This window comes from Fukomys damarensis, unplaced genomic scaffold (genome assembly GCF_012274545.1).
Source record: "Fukomys damarensis isolate Sample0158 unplaced genomic scaffold, DMR_v1.0_HiC HiC_scaffold_26, whole genome shotgun sequence".
Classification (NCBI taxonomy): Eukaryota; Metazoa; Chordata; class Mammalia; order Rodentia; family Bathyergidae; genus Fukomys; species Fukomys damarensis.
The window spans coordinates 7830097-7851344 of NW_022900938.1; the positions used below are offsets into that span (position 1 = coordinate 7830097).

Genomic DNA, 21248 nt, shown 5'->3' on the forward strand with positions numbered 1-21248 from the left:
TCTGTCGCATCTGATTGTCCCAGCGGAAGGACAGCAAAAAGCTACAGCATTTTGAAAATTCTAGTAGCTAACCATTTAAATGAGGTACTGTTCCCAAAGTAAAGCGTTATTTACTGGTAGCATCTTGGGGTCAAGACTCATTCACTTATTAACCCATCAGACACATGTACACTGAGCTGCCACAAGCCAGGTGCTGGCTAGATGTTTGGGAAACGCTGGTCAACAAAACAAGGACTCTGCTCTTGGGATCCTAAGTTGTAAGCTACTGGGTCAGAGATTCTAGTGCAGTCACCTAACCTATTAAAGCTTAAGATTTTGTGGCTAAAGATGATCAGAATTGTTTTTAGAGCCCTAAGTGATAGTGATTCCCAGTACCCGCAGGTTTTGGTGAACTGACTCCAGGTGAGGTGTTATACTCACTAAGAAATGAAACTCTTTGATGTGTCGGGAACCGTACTTATTTGAGTATGCAAGACCCCGAGCTGCCTGCAGTGCAGAGTGCCGTCAGCCCACCAGCAGACCCGAGTTCTTCTAAGTTTCTTGAAACTCGGCCTTCCCTGCTTCGTGATGTCTTGCCTGCCTGCCTGCCTGGCTGGCTGACTTCGGAGTAGGCTTTTCATTGACCGTTTGGAGAGGCAGTGAGGGGCATGGCCTTCTTCACACAGACTTGGAGCAGGGCTTAGGCTTAGGAATAGAAATAAAATCCCCAACCTCTACCTTCATTGTCTTTCCATCCAGTTGTTTTACCTGATCTCACTCCTGTTTTGAATAACTTCCTTAATTTTCTAAACCATCTCTTCTGAAAACACGCAGCTTGACTCTCTGGTAAACGATATCCCTTCCAGACATAACTGTAAAATCACCTTCCCCTAAAGGCCATGTTTTAACTGCTACCTACTATAAGATTTATGAATTTACTATGACCTATGAATTATACTGTAAGGATGTATCAAGTAAAATTAGAAAGGTTATCCCCATCCTCAAAAAATCCCGCAAAAATAAAATGCTCTTTTTACATAAGCAACAAATCCAGCTTTGCACGGCCGGGTCACCCTGGTGTCTGTTGTGCTCCTGTCACGTGTCCCTGTGTGTGTATGTGTACATACTCGGCTGGGCCTGGCCATGGTCGGGATGTAACACTGCACACTTATGCCTGTCCTCGAAACTCAGCAGAGACAGGCTCAGGGGCACACGCCTGTAATCGCAGCGTGTGGGAGACTGAGGCAGGAGGATGCCAAGTTCGAGCCCAGCCCAAGCAACTTAGCAATTTAGCAAGACTCTGTCCTAAAAAATATTTAAAGATTTAGAAAGGGCTGAGGAAGCAGGTCAGTGTGAAGGCTCTAGGCTCAATACCCAGTACTGTGAAAAAGGCCACCTCAGGTGGCCTAAGTAAGTTCAATGCATGTTCTGCCCGTACGGTGTGTGAGCTGTGTTGCAGGGTGTAAAGGCACGCCTGGGACCAAGGGTTCTGTAAGGTGGCCTGCTCTTGGGCCCCAGCTCACCAGAAGAGTTGGTTAGATAAGGGAATCTCTGGTAACTGTCTCTTCTGTTCCTAAAACATCAGTAATGAAGACTGCGCAACACTGTGGCTCCTATGTCCAAGCTCCTTTGTCTGTGAGAAAGAACCTTGCTACATGAAGGCATGGGGTTCACCCACCCTGAGCCCTGAAAGGACACCAGTGGTCCCCACACAGGAGGAGCTGGGCACAAGCTCTGATTCACCAGCTGGCCCAGCTCAGGTCCTGGCAAGGCTGCCTGGATCAGTTCTCCATGCAGATCTCAAAGCTTTGTGAAAACCACCTTTCTTCTCTTTCAAGAAAATGTTCAGTGGTTCAGTTAGACAAGCGTTTACCTACTCTGAAAGCACTTCCAAACTGTGGGACAGAGGACTGGAATCGTGTCTCCCACCCCCTCCTCTCCAAAAGAAACCCCTCATAGGATTCTCCTCTTGGTCATGGTGGGATTCCTGCTCTGAGCAGACATCAGGAATGGGTCTGAGAAGTGGGGGTGGCAGTGCTTATAATCCCAGCAACTCTGACGCTGAGGCAGGAGGATTACAAATTTCAGTCCAGCCTTGGCAACTTAACAGCACCCTGTTTCAAAAAAAAAAAGGAAAGGACTAGGAATGTAGCTCTGTGCTGGAGTGCCACTGGTTTGACCTCCAGGGTCATAAAAAGGAAAAAAAAGTGTGTTTGAACCATCTGGACAAAGTACCTGTGTTTAGCAGTTTCCCAACCCAGTGGCAAAAGAGAAAACTTTGCAAGAAGATTCATTTTTCCACACAATTTTTTTGATACATGTATTTATTATGCGTAAAAAGCAACACTACCTGATTTCATTTAAAATAAATGTTTCCCAATTTCAGAATACTTACAATTTATAGTTTCAAGATTAGATTCACTTTGGAAGCAAATACATTCATAGCCATGTAATCCCCAGGAAGAACCTAACTCCAACATCAGGCCATTCAGTCCCTACCAGACAGACAACAGCACGAACGCTGATCAGCGCAAGGGGGTGGGGTGGTATCAACAGGATGAGAGGATGAGAAGAGACCAGCAGAATGGCAACGCATACAAAGCTGTAAATCAACAGGACCATCTAAAGCTCTCATGATGCATGAAAGGGCCATGAGATCCTACAGCCAAAATGAAACTCTTTGGAGTTTAGTGACAGCAGCAATTAACAGCTCGTACAAGAAAGCGTTTAAAACAAACGTACTCATTATTACCAGCCAAAAGCGAAGAGCCAGAGCATAAATAACACGGATAAATAGGGGCATACTGAGCTCCACCACAAAGAATTTACAACAGTTTTGATCTGAAAAAGTGATGAAAACTCTTTGATCCCAGATAAATGAAAAGCCTCAGAAATCACTGTTAAAAAAGTCTTCAAGCTACACAAGGGAACCACCTTACTATACGATTCAGGCACACAAAGCTGCTGTTTGTGCAGTTATCAGTTGGTTTCAACCCAGACGCATCCGCTCACAGTAGCCCTGGAGCTGGTGCTGCCCAGCCCATCCACATGGAAGTTGGGCCTGGCAATATGGCCACGGTCGCACCCGGAGGTTGCTGGAACGAGTGTGTATGTGCCTGCAGGTGTCATAAACTTGGAAGCAGCAGTTTGTGCTGATCGGGGAACTAAAAGGAAATGGCCTTCTTAATGTGGTAACAGCTAGCTTTTGGTAGCTGCTAATGTTCATTTTGTTACACATAGTTTTTGTGTGTGCGTGTGTGCTGGACATGTGCTTAGGATCAGAAATCCTCGGTAACACTCCTTTATCTCTGAGGCATGAGAGGACCAAACGTATGTGCAAGACCTAGGAAATCGCTATTTCTCTTCTGAAGACCCCTTTGCCCACTTTCCTCACTCATGAATCACCTTCCTTAGAAAAGTGATGGGTCTCCATTTAGTGAAATGGCCTTTTCTTACTATTGAACTACAGAGCCCACTGAAAATTATACAACAGGGAATCAGAAGACACCTGGAGCAAGCCAGTGGCCCCCCCAAAGAGGACGAGTATCTTGGTGCAGACTTTGAATGACAGGTTCGAAAACAAATGTCATTTGCCCCAGGTCCCACATCATCAGAATTACTTGGGGAGCGCAGAACAGTTCTAAATTTGTGTATAATTTCTTTGAGAGCCATAGAAGCCTGTGCCTTCATTTTTTTTTTTTAGACTGAGGGAGTGGACTAGTTTATACTTAGCTTAGTAGTTTGGTCTCTGGTTCATCCTCTACAGATGAATGGTGAAGTTCTCGCTCTGACGCCAGAAGTGCAAGGCGATCTTCTGACTGTGAAAACGTGAAAACTGCATAGTTCGCCAGCACTCCCTGTCCCGGCCAGAGGGAAGAGGCAGATAGCTAACGCCTGAGCACAGGGGCTGGACTAAGGGGACATAGAAAAAGGAAAGTTTTTCAAAAGTATAACTATATTCACACATGTATTTTGGTCACCAAACATCTTAAACAGATTCCCTGATAAAGTAATCTGAATTTACTTATCCTACTTACAGTTAACTATTATATATTTAAAGTCACATTGTGAATTGAGGGTGATAGATAATTTAAACATTCAACCCTAAGTGCATATTGTTGTTCAAACACTCAAACTAAATCTATATTTGAAGTCTTGAAAATCACACGGTTTGTCTAAAGACAGCCTCGACCCCTCAGGAGAGACTGTATGACAGAGTTTAATTTATAGATGCAATCTGATTATCACCAGAAACTGAAAGCTCACAACACACACAAGTCGGGAAGACCACACGGTTAAGCTAGCATCGGTAACTACTTCTTTTACATCAAATTGTACAATGCACGAGGTAAATATTGCTCACATTATGGAGGGAGATTGTTTTATTTCTATTTTTTCCCCAAAGAGATCAGATTTGTCCTGTGCGCACAATGAAGAAAACTCCGGTAACACTGAAATGAACAAATGTTGTAAAATATGCATCACTACCAGATAGAAATACACAAGTTCTTCCTAATCATTTTCCACGATTAAATAGGTAAGTGACTTAAACCTCGGGATTTAAGACCTTTATAGCAGTCCATCAAGATTCTTGTGGACGGTTTGGTTTTCCTTCCCTTCGCTGGAATCTCCGTGGGGTGTGTACTGGGTCTGGTACTCCTGGAGGATTTTAAATACGTCGTGGTGTCCAAAGTGGAGTGCTTCATCCATGGGAGTGTTATTCCACCTAAACGAGTGACACAGGAGGATGGGAGTGAGCACCCTGCATCCCTGCGTTTCAGTGCAGGCTAAATGGCCATCCAGATTCAGCCACTAAGAGTAAATTAGAAAATGCAGAAAGGGGTTTATAATTCAAAAAGTGGTCTCAGAGATCAGCTGGGATGTAAGGAGGAAAAGGATCTCCATAGAGGCTCTTGTTCGCACTCCAAGTGCTTGTCCAGGATCGTTATATAAGAGAAGTCCTATTACAGACAGGTGTAACAGACACATCTAGGGTTCCTGAATTTGTAGCTCCATGAAAAGCCTAATGGATCTCTCTTAAAAGAAAATGTTAAAAGAAAAATCAGGTAAATAACCTGCATCATCCTAGCCTCTGACAAAAACTTTGTGACCCCATCAACTCAAAGATCACATTAAATCTCAGGAGTCTGAAAACGATCACGATGTCACGAGGGCTTAAACACACTGCAGGGCCAAGACGGGCTGCAGGAAGCAATGTTTTCATCGTCTGCAGCCTGGATGGAAAGTGGTACCCTCGCCGGACCACTGCTGACGGGAAGACTAACTTTACTTCCGCACTCGGTGAGGAAGGTGAAGACTGCAGTTAAAAACGACAGCCCCACAAAAGCCGGGGGTCCAGTCAATGACAGGGTGAACCTGGGTTCCCTAAAACTTTCCACTCTAGATGCTCGCTCGCTGGCTTCTTGTAGCTGCTGGGTTCATATTCCTGGGCTCCTGGTCACCCTCTGGCCCCTCCCTGTGTCCTTTCTTTTCCGTCTCAACCTTTTAGCCTCTTATTGGGGTCACAGTATGGAATCAAGAGGTGTTTTAAAATTCTTAACGTTTTTGGTAACCTTAATTTTTAAAATCAGGTAAGTAACACTTTATGAGTATCTGTGTTTCCCAGAAGGTGGCAGAATTGGTGGCGTTTGCTTCTCTAAAGGCCTGCATTAGTTTAGGGAGTCAGCGGTTTTACACAGGGACTTTTCGTCATCGTCAACAGCAAGTGATTATGTGAGTTTCTGTAAATAGCTGGTGCCAACTGCAAGTTAGTTTTCTATGAAATAAAAAGAATTATCTTGGGTTTCCAGCTTCTCTTCTGGCAATGAACGAAGATGCCATTACCAAGTTAGTTACTTAGCTACCTAACTTTGCCCATTACATGGTATTTTTACTTCCACAATCATAGAGGCAAGTTTTGGGGGCGGGAGTTTCAAATTCAAAGCACAGTAGGTACAGTATTTTCTGTGTGTATTTAATACCGCTTTAGTCGAACTGGAAACACACTGTACACTTCCTTGCTCTAAAAAGAGCCGATGAGCATTCCTGAGAAGCGGGCTGACAACCAAGTGAGGTTTGGAATAAGGTCATTCTAATCACGGTTCTTTTTAACAATTACAGAGATGATGTCAGGTAATCAAATTGTTACCACGCTCACAAAATGGCTAACTGCTTCTCAGGCACTGGCACTGTAACTTCTCATTTCTTGAACGGTGAACCATTAAGACCCCAGGTCTCCATTGAAAACGAAAATAGTTACAACTTGATAGACTAAATGCTAGAGAGTAATCAAGTTGCTCCAAACTCAGAGCAGCTCCCATTTCTCAACTCTAACCCCACAGTCCTACCTGTCAGACCCCCCCGCCCCCATCAAGCATTTTCTCCTTGTAAATTCTCTGAAACCTTTGTTCTCCTGCCTGGCTCATCCCCGCCACACCAACACGAAATGTCCAGGCACATGAGGGCAGAGGTCACCGCACAGTGGCCTGGCAGCCACCCTGGCCACTGGACAGCTTTTGCTACAGATGTGTCAGTTTGCTATGTGAACCCCAGGAGGGGGAGAAGGGCACAGGCTGCACCCTGCCTGCTGCTCACAGAATGCCCTTTTCATCCATGCCCTCCGATCTCATTCTTTCCCAAGGCACTCGTTAAGATTCAGCCTCCACAGTCACGTAAAACGGATTCCACCTAAATCCAGGGATTTCAACAAAATCCAAGCTACTCAAGTTCTTACACGTGTGTTTCTGTACATGTTCACCTTATCTGCTGGGTACGTAGTTAAAAGCCCCATGAGGACAGAAATCCCACATTCTCTTTCCACACACAAAGACCTGTCTTCACCCCCAGTGTGTTGACTGATAGGCAAAGCTGAAAACTTTCGAACGATACATGGCCCCTAGTTAAGAGACAGGATTCGGGAGACGGAATAAACTCTGCAGTCTGAAGGCACCGTAACATTCAGGAACGCCGCGGTGGTGTGGGTACCACACTCACGAACACTCCAGCCCTGCATCATAAACCCTGCCCCGCCAATCACATTAGAAGGCAAGATAAACGCTCACCTGTCTTTGGGGAAAGGATTGACTTTGCAAGCTTCCAGCAAAAATTTAACAACTTCCACGTGACCTATACCCACCCAAAACAAAAAAAGATTTTAGTTTCGAGTAGAAACAAAGTCTGGGGAAGAAACCAGGAGTGGCTTTTACGTATTACCCTCTGCGGCAGCGACGTGCAGTGCTGTTCTGGAATCATAGTCCCGCTGTTCCATGTCCATGGCCGACAATGCAAATCTGGAAATCCGTAAGCGCAGTCATTGGTTACGCAGTGAATTTCATTCACACCCGCAGTGTTTACTCTGTCACTACAGGCCAAGGGCCCCAGGGGTGCCGATCCTCACCTCGTTCCAGACTGGTAACTACAGCCCCATGGGCCCGGGACACAGGTGTCCTGCCTGCCTGGGGAGATGCCACTTCACCTCCATTCCTTAGCTTCGCTATTACTGGGGTAAGACGAAGTACTAACCACCTCTCATTCAAACTCCAGAACAGCGGCACAACTGCCAGGGTTTAGGGGCAAGGTCTCAGAAGGGCAAGAAGCTGGTATCTTAAGTACACGACGTGTTTTCACGAAGTCTCCCACTGTGTAAACGAATTTCACAATCCGTAGTTTGTGTGTACTAAGTAGGCTTGCAACAAGCATGGAAATGGGCTGGGATTTAGCTCAGTGGTTCTGCCGCCTGCCTCACAAGTTCAAGGTCCCGAGTTTGATCCCTGGTACCAAAACAAGCATGGAAATGGAGCCTAGATACTTTGCACTTGAAAGGTCAGGGGCAACCTTACACAAGCACCTTATATTGGTGAAATGGAAGAATATAGCCTTTCTAATCCTGGTGATCTGCTGGACACTGAATGTGTCCCGACAGAGCAAACCATTAATACTAGTTGGCCACTTCCCCCTGGGGAAGGAGAAATCTGGGCTTTTACAGGAGAGAGAAAGGACAAGACTCAATAGTGGGCCTTTGGCACTGGAGCTGCGGATATAATACAGATTATTTAGATCACTTTTACTGGAGGGCAGTGGCCGTGAACCTTAGCATGTGCTTGCCCCGAAGGAATCTGCTAGGTGCCTGCCAACCACATGCTGGCCCACCTGTTACCATACCTTCGAAGAGCGGACACATCTCCAGTGTACGCAGCAAACAAAAGGTTTATCACTGACTTGACCTGCAAAGAAAAGAAAGTTCAGAGCTCCGCAGGTGAACACACAGTGCATGCCCCCGTGATCCCGGAAGCGTTTCCACACACTTTGAACACTCAGCCCATCACGTGAGTTATCCCGAGTGCACTTCCAAAACCAAAAGGGCACACGTGGCGTGTCCCACACGTGGCGATGGGAAATGCATGAAGGTGTACACGGGGAAGGAGCGAAGCAATGCTGTCCGCCAGCACAATGTGATAGGCGCAGTCTGAGATGTCTGCACTTGGGGTCACTTTACAACTCTTCTAGCGTAGTGTGGCTCAGTACTGTGGCCAAGTCTGTACACTGATCAAATCCACGTCACATCCTTATTCAAAACAATCATGCTACATAAGTGTGTAGCCCCTGCCAGCCATCACTGTCCCCACCAATCGTGGGCCTCCTTGCATCTTAAGGGACAGAAGTCAGTGTTTGTTGTCTTAAACTTGACAATGGGGACAAGGGGCTGTACTGTCCTTCCCAGGAGTGCAGTTCAGTGCCCAGATGGTGACAACTGGGGCCTTTCTCAGAAGCCATCGCACTGCTTAAAAGGTGGGTAAACTCCCAAATATCAGGTCGCCGTCACTGGGTGGGTCAAGACTCAGTGAATAGCTTAACAGGTAAGCACTTTCTTGTTTTTACAATGAAAGGGACAATGCTACTCGTCCTCAAAGGCACTCGTTTTTTGGTTGCTTTCATAAAGACTTTATCCAACTCTACTTATGAAAAACCCCACTATCGATCATCTGTTTGTAAACATTTCATACATTCCCAATTTTGTCTCACATTTGGCAACTTCAACATTCATACCGGTGCCACAACTAATACTGGACTCAATGGCAGAAAAAGGAATTCTAATTGGAGGGATGGAAAGTAACTTGGGATGCCACAAAATAAAGCCACGGTCCTGCTGCTGTGCTTCTATATCTGAAACCAGAGCTGGGTGTAGTGGTGCGTGCCTGTAATCCCAGCACTGAGGGAGCCTGAGGCAGGAGGGTTGCAATTTTGAGTCCCATTTAGGTAATCTAGTGAGAACTTGTCTGTCTCAAAAATAGGGCTGGGGGCGTAGCTCAGTGGTGCAGCACCTGCCTGGCAAGAACAAGGGTCTGAGTTCGATCCCTGGTACTGCAAAAAAGTAAAAACAAAAAGGCTGGAAAGATAGCTGAGTACAAAGGCCCTGGGTTCCATCTCTGGTGCTGCAAAAAGGAAAAAAGATCTGAACACGGGGATCCCCCTTTGCCCGAGTTTCCCTTTCACACAACCTGGGGACAGGTACACCATGAGCTGACGATTGCTGGGCTCCTCTGACCCAGCATTTTCAAGTGTGTTTCATAGAAACTGGCCCACAGGCTGCTCTGTGGGAGTGGCTCCGCTGGATGCATTAGGTCTCTCGGCGGTTCATGAGTGTGAGCGCTCAGCCACCCAGCTATCAGGGCTGTGCACCCCCGGAGGCCCCCACTCACTGCACGTGAAGCATCTCTTCCAAGCCACCTCACCTCCATCCTTCCGGCCCACTGGATTCCTGCCCGGCCCTGCCCAGAATCCGAAGCCCTAATTGGTCCCCGTAAGAGTGCAGGACTCCGTGTCACGCAGGCTGTCCTGACATTTACCAGCATCTCTCCTGGTCCAGTTGTTGGACCCCTGCACTGCAAACCCACACCTTCTAGGCAGGAGGTAAACACAGGATTGGGCTGTTTGGCTTTCGCCTCCAGGTGGCTGATTTGCTCCTAGGGTACGGACCTCCGCTGCAGAGGTCTTCCACTCCTCTCCCTCTTCGCCTGTCACTTCCACATCCCCAGAGCCCTTCATGCTTAGGCTGCAGGGTACTGATCGGCAGTTAAGAGAATATCACACTCCCGCTGTCTCTTGACAATTTCTTGTTAGTTCCTGTCACACTTTCGTTGGGCCTTTAATAGCAATGGTGACCTTAAAGCAGGTGATACTCACCAACATTTTACTGAAAGATAAAACACTCTCTCTCCTCTTGCTGTCACGCAAAACGCTTGCTTCTAATACCTACTCTTTCCTTCCCGCTCTGCCTTAAACCCATAAGCATCCTCCTTTTTATTCCCAGTCCCTTCCTCACTGCATCCTCCAGATGGATTCTCCAGAGCCCATGACCTGCTCAGCACCTGTCCTGCTCCTACCATCAACTCTCCCTCCCCCACAGGCCCCATCTGCCTGGACAGTCACAGACTCACCCTATTTTGAAAGACCCACACTTGGCCCCATCGCTCCCCACTTTCCACGGATGTTTTTACAATTTATATTTCTAACTCCATGAAATGACAACCACGTCACGGTTCCCTCTGGGAGACTCGTGAGCCCAGCAGCCCTCCCTCACCCCGAGACCCGATCACCGACACCCGAGCCCATCTGCCTCCCTGCTCCTGCTGGCTGCCTGGTGGGTGCATCGCCCCACCTGGAGGCCGAGGGCCAGCCGCAGCCTTCGTGATGCCCCTCAGAGTTCCCTGTCTTCCTCTCGGCAGAATGGCTTCCCAGTCCGGGCCTTTCATCTAAGTCACTGTCACTAAACAACTTCATGGCTTCACTTGATTGTCACCCTGACATTGCAAACTCAAAACTGGCAACGGCCCGGAGAGCCCGCCCTGCGGAAGTCCATGTTCGCCTGCCTCCCACGAGTCATCTCCAGGAGGCCTAACGGGCACCTCACCTGAAGGTCCAAACAAGAATGACCAGTCTGGCTTCCCTGCTTGCACCTGGCTCTTCTGAGGATGACACGACAGTCCCCCCTTGCTCACCTACAGCCTGGAACATCACCCAGGGCTGCTGTTGGCTCACACAGCTTGGTTCCTCCACAAGTCACCAAGCCCCAGCCGGGATTCCCAGCTCAGCCTCTTGCCACGAAGGTAAGGTTGGTGTCTCTGCTGGGAGGTGTATCTCTCTATAATACAGACAGGATCTGCATCTTTCCAGGAACAGAATTACTAATCCATACAGGACTATACTAATCATATTCCTTGATCCTGGGCTCTTACAACCCACACCTATCACCTTGACAAGAGCTCTTTCCTCTGCCTCCAAAGCACACCTGCATCTCTCCCCATTGCTCTCCTTTTTGTTGTTTCTTTTGAGACAGGCTATGTTGTCCAGGCTGGTTATGAACCCGCGTAGCTCAGGCCAGCCTTGAACTCAGTGCCCCATCCTGCCCCAGCCTTCCAAGCATGTGTGTGTGTGTAAACTTACTGTCTTACTCCGTTAAATATACATTCCATGCGGGCAGAGACCATACATAGGTTCTCTTTCTTTTGTGTAATCCACTACCTAACAACATACAGAATTGGTGCCCTTGAATACCTGCGGACTAAAAGCATCAGATACCTAATTTTTTACTACCATTTGGGGATTAAATTATAATTATTAATAATTCCTTCACTTGCTTTAACTTCTACACCTCCAAATATCGAGACCGGGCTCATCCACTCCTCCTACCTGGGCACCTGCTTCCATGCCTAGATTCCAGAATGTCCCGAACAACTCTAATCACCTTCATCAGTTTCTAAGTGGAGGAGGCCGAGACTCCAAAATCGTCGGTGATGAAATTTAAATTCTTTAGCTTTGCCTCTGAGGCTCTTCAGTCTGGCTTATTTTTCTCTCTCAACCTTGAGAGAGCGAAAGTGGCCTCTCCTGGCACCCGTTTTGTCTGGGTGTTTGCTAACTCCCAGACTCCCAGTCAGCCCTCCCCTGCCTCCCAGGCCAGCCTGTAACCCTTTCTCGCGGCTGCACTTGCCCAGGAAAGGCACACCAGCACCCACTACATGCACTGCTTGCTGCCAGTCAGCCCTGTGACAGCACCTACCGGGGACAGGCACCAGAGACCTCCTCTCTTCCCAACCACTGTGCACACCAGGAATTCCGTCTCCCGAAAGCACCCTGACTGCCAGTCTCTCTGAAATGTGCTTCTCTCCAGCCTGCTGTGAGTGGTTGTCCAAGTAATGAATGTCCTGCCGCACTGCCTCCCTGGGCTACCTCACACGTGCCACGGGCTGCATCTCTGCGTCTTACCTCCCCACTCCGGAAGAAAAGGCTGCCGCCCAGGGCTTTCCTACCTGGGGGAGAGGACACTCACTGGTGACCCATGTCCCACCCTCCACGAAGTGAGCGTCCTGTTCTCCAGACAGGAAAGCACTCAAAGGCAGCATGCGCACAGGCATCATTTAAAACCAAACCCAGCAACGCCCTTCATGCCAGCAAACAGCCACCGACATTCTAAAGCGCACAGACCCTGAAACGAGCTACGGCCAGAACGCCGAGCACCACGATGAGACTGGTTTAACAGCTGGGAGACAACAGAGGCGGTGTAGATCACTCGGGCCAGCTCCCTTCCCGCTCCGTGAAAGCGTTCTGCCCATTACCCGAGTGGAAGGGCACACGCTCTGCAATCCGCATCGCCCACCACGGCGAGCACCCCGAGGAGGGCCCGGGCGAGTTCAGTCCTCCCTCCCCCTTCCAGAACTCCCATGAGAACCACGGCGGCCATGTGCCCTGCAGGCCACTTCAGTCATGTCAGTTTTAAAACACCCCTCAAGGAAGCCACGGTCCACAAATAAAGGCTAACAGCGTGATGAATCGTTCCTCATGACACACGGAGTAACACGGCCTCTGAGTGTTCAGTGGACGCACATCCACAGGAGACAGAAGCCTCGTCTGGGTAGTCATTAAACATTTATTAATTAAATGTCAACAGTTTTCCCTTCAACTTGCAGATTTTCCAGCACTACCGTTTTTCTTATCATCCGTCAGAACTGCTGGAACCAGACAGCCTTATCTTAGTTTATTTGTACAAGTCATGGCAACGGGAGGACAAAAATGTTACAGTTCACAGAGTCCATTTAACACTGGCATGCCTGCCATACCGGAACCTTACTTTTTTCCACAATAGCTAGAAGCGGGCAGAGATTCTATCAGTTTCACAGGTCCACGTTGAACTTGGGTAAGAAGCTAACTTGCATGACTTGCAATTACTGGTTATATCGTCACATCACTCTGAAAAACACAGTGGATGGCCCTAAAAAATTCAGTAAGCTTATAATTGTTTTTTAAAATCCCTGACGGGCCGGGGTTGTAGCTCAGTGGAGCCGCTGCCTGCCTCGCAAGCACAATGTCCTGAGTTCGATCCCCGGTACAAAAAAATCCTAGACAGGCTAGATGTATTTTGTCACCATCACCGAGATTAGTAAGAGTGTTGACTCTACTCACAAACCCATTAGTGAAGTAGCTGGGACAAACTCGGGTATCCTGGATTCTTATTTCCATAGAATTTGACCTGGATGATGTGAGTTAACAGAGCTCATCATGTTTACAAAAGATAGAAGGAAATTAAAAGATTAAATAGCACTGGCTTGAATTCATAACAGGCCTTCGCTAAATACAAAGAAAAGGACAGGGAAAGAGAGAGATGGACGGAGGGACACGAGGGAACACTGCGTCACTGGTTTTATGTTTGACTCAATTACTGTATTTCCCACTCTTCTACCAACTGCAAAACTAAGCTGTCCCTTGTTTTTCATCCTGAGTTTCTGTCTTCATACAAAGACTAATTCAGCTCTTTTGCAATGGCTCTAAAGAAAAAAATAAATAAAAGCAAGGAACTGAAAAGCCACCCTGTTCCTGTCCCTTCTAGTTTGACGGGCACCGCTCTCCGGTTTCCAGGTCGCTACAGGATCTGTGTCGTGGGATGGATACCCTTCTGCGTCTGATAAATAAACCATCGTGACTGCAGATCCAGTTTCGTTTTAAAAGCTTCACTCGAACTTGGCCACTTGAGGCTGTGAAATGAAAACAAGTTTTGAGCCTTCCTTCATAATGTTTCTCTCACAGGCAGGTTAAAACACAGTACCCGCGCTACAGCATAAAGGAAAAACTGCAGTTCCCCATTATGTAAATTAAATTCCTTGCTGGCAAGGGCAGAAAAATAAACCTGCATACTGCAAATGCAGTCAAACATATTTCCTCTTTCTGTCCCTGCTGAGCTTAGTATTAGAAAGGATGTATAAAACAAAATTATACTGCTTTTTTTTTTTCCCTCCCCTCACCCCAAGAACTGGGGTTTAAACCCAGGGCTTTTGCACTGAGCTACCTCCCCGGCCCTTACTTTTTCTTTCTTTTTTTTTTTGGTACTGGGGATTGAACTCAGATCCTTGCACTTGCAAGGCAGGCAGCGGAACCACTGAGCTAAATCCCCGGCCCTGATTTTTTTCATTTTGAGACAGGGTCTCACTAAGTTGCCCAGGCTGGGTTCAAACTCAGTCCTCCTACTTCAGCTTTCCAGAGTGCTGGGGTTACAGGAGTGCTCCAGTCTGCTCGCTTTACACTGCTTTTCTGATTAAATGTCTAAAATGAGTGTGAGGCCACATGTTCGAAGCTTCCCAATGGCTTGTTCAGACACAGATATTAGCGTGCTATATACGGACAGAACTAATCCAAAGGGACAAAATAGGATCAGAGGATGAGAAACAGTCTTTTACATGGAGAGCAACACAGCAATTTCATGACCGTATTTCCAAATTTCTACACATATACCGGGGGTTCTCCTATGGTAATTCCAAGAGAGAAAAGTTAATCGGTAATTTCACCCTAAAGGAGAGACAATTTTATAGAAATTTACTTTAAGAGTACACGGTCAGAATGGCAGCCCCAAACATCGCACCCTGCTCTCGATTCAGTGAAGATATATTTCAGCTTATCATTCCCAACATGCCTCACTGAGCACATTAATCAGAAATAATTTCATTTATTGGTAAACCAAAGAGTCACAAGCATCTCAAACGAGTCTGACAACTCTAGAAGACGAAAAAGATTCCAACAGAAGAGCGAGTATGAAACAACTGCTGCCCAACTGAGCTGAGCAACGTCAGTCCCGCTCTTCTTGGTGATGCCCTGACTGGCTGCGAAGGGACAGGAGAGGACGCAGGCCCAGCCTGCGTGGCGCCAGGACTGGCAGCGCCAGCACATTTCCCAGCAGCACCTGGGACTTTCTCCACACAGCACGGAGGTGTAAGTATGTTGTGACAGGGAATCAGAAAATAACAATGAACCGGCTGACAGGAAAATCGGAGACACTTTCTATTGAGGTGCTAACCAGAGAGGCTTGCTTTTAATGAAAACAAGGGGACAAAATAACTCAAGCTGATGTATCAATACCATGAACAACAGATGGGAAAATGTTACAGATATTATCTTTATTCTCTGCATCGAAATCTCTTAAAATTGAAATACGAGTCTCGGGTTAATGTGAATAAAAACAAATATGACTACCACGGTACTGGCAGCAAATAAATACCTTATCTCAGTGGCTCATGTTATTCTGGTTGTGCCAATGAATGGCTTAAAAAGATAGCAACGCATTCATAAGCCTTCCTCTTCTTAGGCCTGATTATTAAAACAGGTAACAACAAATCTCGATGCAGTCTGAAAGCAGCAGTAGTAGTAGTAGAGGAAAATAAAATTGAAATGAGTTGAAGCAAAGGCAGCTGTTCTGAAGAATAAACCTGCACTTTTTCATGTGCCAGCCCCAGGAGTATTTGTCGCTCTGACAACTACCAAAGCCCTAGTTCACTCTCTTCCTGGTCGTCTTCTCTTTACAAATATTTGTGAAGCATCATGAAGATGAGTCAGGGATACATTAGTGGGTTCAGATTAGAGCACAAGGTCCTTCTGGAACCCCAAAGTGGTTATGCTTGCTTATAATTTTTATTATAATCCAGAAACACCTACAAAGAACCCAAAGAAGTCAAAGAACCTAGAAACAAAGATAAAATAGAAAGAGAAGAAACAGGTCACCAGATACTTACACCCATTGCTGAGAAAAATAAAATCAGGGCCACTGGGATCAAAAGATTCTTATAAAGACCATGTCTTGTGTGAATTAAAAATAAATACAAACAAGGTCCCTAAAGAGAGAGGGGCTGTGTACCTTGTAAGAAACAAAACCAGGTTTTGTCAGTGACACAGGTGGAACTACGGGCTCACTTTGGGGTTTGTGGACTTCTCTCCAAGCACACCCCAGACAGTCATGGGGACCTCTGAGAGCTTTCAGTGATACCAAGAACCCTCCGCAGCACGCCGTGCCAAAGGTTCGCCACCGCTGCCTTACATCCAGCTGCCAGGACACAGAAGGCACCTGGAAATGAGTTCTTACCACCAGTTCCAATACAACATATAGCCTTAGCAACTGCCTGTTAGGGGGAAAGCACTCTCACACTTAACTGTATTCTGGCTGTACTGTAGGTGTATATACGGTATTTGTGTGTTTGTGTGTATACACACAGGCACTTTCGGCAATACTGGGGATTGAATCCCAGTCCTTGCACATACGACAGGCAAGCACTCTACTCCAACCCCCTTTCATTTCAGGAGAGGGTCTCACGAAATTGCCCAGGCTGGCCTTGAACTTGCAATCCTCCTGCCCCAGCTTCCTGAGCAGCTGAGAGTGCACCTGGCGTAACATATTCTTTTGTTGACTTCATGGTTCTACTGTGAGAAGTACATGTGAGCTTTATACACCACACACACACACACACACACACACGTAATAACAATGTGTGTCTCTTGTGCTCCGCAGGGCACGTTCACAGCCACTCTACTGTGATCACTATTTAAGTCCCGGTACCAAGCTCCGCCAGCATGTTACACGGAAAGCTTCTGGAGAAAAGGATACTCTTGTACCCTTAAATATAAAGCTCTTTAGTTTGGTGTATACATGTGTGTATCAGTGTAAAATTCATGCGTGTAATAAATAGTGCACGCACACACACAATCAGGACCGCACTGCAAAACAGCCTGGCATCTGTATGGCAGCATTCACCATTCGTATCAGCGATGCTTTGATTCTGTGAAATAAGGAGGTCACTCCTGGCACAATTACACACAGATCTCACTTGTTAGTATAATCTGTATTAGTTGGAAGATCTTCAAGTAGAAGCAAAAAAAAAAGGCATTCTATGTAGAAAGGGCCCAGAGTAGCTTCTAAAGCCCCCAGCCTCTCTGGCAAACAAATGCCTGAAACCCCTGGCCTGACCGCAGGTGCTACCTGCCTGAATGCCGGCGCCAGATGCAGACTGGGCACCGAGGGGACTGTCAGGGCAGACAGCAGCGCTGCGGACACGCCAGGTCCCTCCAGCTCTGAGCACCTCCCACCTTCTCCTTGCTCTGAAGGCCCTACCAGTCTCCAAGCCCTCATCTGAAGCAGAACTTCCAGTGCTCTTCAGAATGGTGGGAGCTGCCATGTCCCCACACCTGCACGCCTGCCTGTTTCTTCACAACCTGCCGTGCAGAGCCGTGAGGTTGTTTGTTCTTGTTTTCTGAGGCAGGGTCTCACTATGTAGCTCAGGCCGGTGATGAGCTCACTATGTTCCCCAGGCTGGCCTGGAACTCACAGTGACCTTCCTGCCTCAGCCTCCCTAGTGCTGGGATTATAGGAGTGTGCGACTGCACCTAAGAGGAGGTGCTCTTCCCGCTACAAAGCTAGTGTCGGGACCCCACCTCTTCCCAGGGACCTCACTATACTGACCATTGCCTCTCTTCTGTGTCTACTTCAAGTTCTCATTATTTACTGGATCGTTTCTACAAAGACAAACTTGCTCTATTTTCTAATAGCTCCTGGCCTTTACATCTCTGATCTATTTTTTCTAAAGGGGAGGGGTAGGAGGCTACCAAACAATAAAAAAGTGACCATACTGTCTAACAGTTTTCAAATAATACATTTTAACATCAAAATAAACAGGAAGACCAACACGTAAATAAAGCCTCCTCTGCACCTGGTACAGCTCAGGGCTCAAGACTTCTTGTGATGTTCTTCCTCCTGACTCCCAACTACCACTGCACTCCCCAATTTTCACCTGAGGTTTCTGCCCAAGTGAAGCCTACTCCATCCTGCTCTGCAACGGAGGTCTCCCGGGCACACCCCCCAGCCTGGCCAGCTCAGAGCCCCTGGAGCCCTGGTCAGCTTCTGCCCTGATTGCTTCCATGAGCCCGCCCCCCATGGACAGGGTCTCTGCTGGGGGAGCCACACCCCAGTGGCACTAATGGTGAATCCGCCAGCTTGCAACACAGGCAACAGGCATGAGGAGGCCAGACCCCACACTCCAACCCCAAGGCTGGCTCGCAGGGCAACTGTTTATCTTAAGATAGTACCAATCCTAGTCTTAGACTTTCTTTGCTAAAAAACAAAAAACCCTCTTATTGTTGAACCTCTTGTGTGTGTATTTATTTAGTTTTGCAGTACTAAGGATTGAACTCAGGACCTTGTGCTTGCAAGGCAGGCGTGGTGCCATGAGCCAAATCCCCGGCCTGAACCTCTTGTTTCAACCACGGTTATCTTGATCCTTGTTACAATGGCCAACACCAGACTCACTCCCAAAGTTTGCTTCCCTGGTGCTCTCCCTTAGTAAACAGACCTGTTACCCACACCAAAAACCTGGCAGGCAAACTGCCCTCGTCTTTCACACCCACTGCATCCCTAACACACGTAACCGCCCCCTCTCACCAGTGCTCCACACCCCATCACACCCAGCTCGTTCCCACTCCTCCACTTTGTACGCAGCAGTGCTTAAAAGCCCAATCAGGCCACTCTCCTTCGTAAAAGCTTCAATTTTGTGATGCACTGTGACGTGAACTCCTAATGTGGCCTGTCGGGCCTTGCAGACATGTTTCCCAAACCATGTCGAGTCATCTGTGGCAGACACCCAAGCGCAAAGTAAAAACTTCAAGCCCAGGGGAGCTGCGTCCTAACAATCCGGATACACATTAATATCCGAGAAGCCCATCCACACTGCATAATGTGGTTGTGAGATTCATTAGTGGCCGATTCTCTATTCTGTCTCACTTTCAGTATTTGTCTTTTACCCTCTCAAATGTGCTAAACTCCTTCCTGTCCTGGGACCCCTTCTCAAAAAACAATCCCATCTTCTCCATAAAACAGGCCGAGCAGCAGCAGAGAGGGCCTGGGGAGGTGCCTGGGTTGAAGGCACGTCTGGCAGCTTCCACTGGTGAGAGCATGGGGCGGTTCCCGCTCATACAGAGAGCAGTCTGGGACCTCCAGGCCAGCCGACCCCATCCATCCTACCTGCCTTGCCTCTGACTCCTTCCCAACATCAACATTACACTTCCGGGAAAGCCAACTGCACCCAAGCACCCAGACTAAATGGCATCCGGTCACACGCTCTCCAACACTTCACTTTCCTACCGCTTCTTAGCTTCCTGGCTTAACCATTTTTCTGACATGTCATTAAAATTATAGCTGCGTGTGTCCTTCCTCCTCCCAGAAGTAAGCTCTGTCTGAAGGCCAGCATTCCTATTTTTATACTTAACTATACTGTTTACTTTGGGCATTTATTATAGTGTTATTTACTTGCGTCTTATCAAGTCTGTTACAGAGGCATGGAAGTGGCTGCGGGATCTACCACTTTGCAACTTTCTTCATAAATTAAAATGAAGCAGATCTCCACACATCGGCATTAAGTCATTTCTCACTTGAATTACTTCTGTCATGATTCAGTGAATACCTCCTAGATTACAGGCTTCACCAGCTGGACTGTGCTTTCAGGAGTCATCTCTACATAGCCTGTACACCCTGCAGTTTCTGACTCTTAACAGGCCTACACCTTGCACGACCGGTCCCTGTCTACCTAGCTCTCTGTGCACCGCTAAGCTTCCTGTGTTCCGCAGGGGCCTGACAAAGGAACTCTGGATGTCCACGCTCTTTGCCGCAGCCATCAGGCACAGATGGAACTTTTTTCCACTTCAAATTGCTGTCGACTTTAGTTACATATGGTCATTTTGAAACTGTGACTGAGACTATGTATGGATGAGGAATACGATAACCGCTTTATGTCACCAATTTTACCTAAAGACTGGGGAAAGAAAATTACATAGAACCAGTAAGGAAGTGTTAAAATACTACAACAGGTATTATGAAACAGAACAGAATTTACATGCACTCTTTAAGGTAGAAACAGACATGGAAGTTCACGTCTATGATACATCACACTGGACAGCCCAGAGCCCTCCCAGATCCTAAAATATCCACAAGACATTCAAAGACTACAAGGTAAGCTAAAGCTTCAATCTATTTTTGCTTATTTTTTAACAAAAACATTCCATGCCTCACAATGGCACCAGTAAGACTTTTTACAGCTAGTTCTGGTGGTGCACGTCTATAAACCCAGCACTGAGGAAGCTGAGGCAGGAGGATCGCTGAGTTTGAGGCTACCCTGGCTACACAGTGAGTTCAAGGTCAACTTAGATATCCTGTCTTAAAACGAAACAAAAATAAGAGACTTTTTGTAAAGCTAAAACATAATACACAAACAGATCAGTGGCCCTCTACCAAGGCTCCCCAAATACAGTGTGACACATGATTAAGTACACAATTACATGACAAAGCCCGACATGTAAGAGACACCAAGTAAACTATATTGCCGATTCTGTGGTAGACATGTACAGGAACAGAAAATAAAACTGCACAGCAGACTGGATAAAAAAACTCAAGGTTTTATTCTTTTGCTAAAAACAAACTTATTTCATCCTTCAAGTGGAGAAAAAATTCTCTAAGTTCTGCTGAAATATGATCTTTGACGTGAAACATTTCAGACAGTAAGTCAGCTTCTACCAGCCCCTCCGCCCTCAGGCCATTCTCTAAAGTTACTTTTTCAGGTAAAAAGAAACTCAGAGGGTTTGTTGTATCGCTTCCCACAGAATTTTAACAAAATCAACTGTCTTGTAATCTCATCAAGATGTCAATGTCATTTCATTGTTTAGAAAATATAAATGTTCATTCGTCTCATTTCAAATATTCATCTCAAACAATCTTATTTAATTTTTTAATTTAAATTGTAAGTTGTGTGGAAGGATCTGGACCCAGGATGCATATAATCAAGGCTCTATGTAATAAAGAACATGCTGTTACACCGAAGAACTTTGGACTTTGACATGTGTGTTTTTCCTACTAGGCTGGGATTGAACCCAGGGCCTTTGCACTGAGCTACATCCCCAGATTTTTTTTTTTTTTTTTT

General features: G+C 46.8%; 1 protein-coding gene across 1 annotated transcript in view; it reads right to left on the minus strand.

Annotated features, from left to right (window-relative positions):
• Nucleotides 1-3219: 3219 nt before the first annotated feature.
• Nucleotides 3220-21248, minus strand: part of Gls (glutaminase) — a 71931-nt gene continuing 53902 nt past the window's right edge. Inside the window, exons 16-19 of the mRNA XM_033756357.1 lie at nt 8140-8201; nt 7192-7268; nt 7041-7104; nt 3220-4705 (exon numbers count right to left, since the gene is read on the minus strand). Of these exons, the coding sequence (XP_033612248.1) occupies nt 4549-4705; nt 7041-7104; nt 7192-7268; nt 8140-8201 (360 nt within the window). The 3' untranslated portion in view covers nt 3220-4548. The remainder of the gene's footprint in view (nt 4706-7040; nt 7105-7191; nt 7269-8139; nt 8202-21248) is intronic.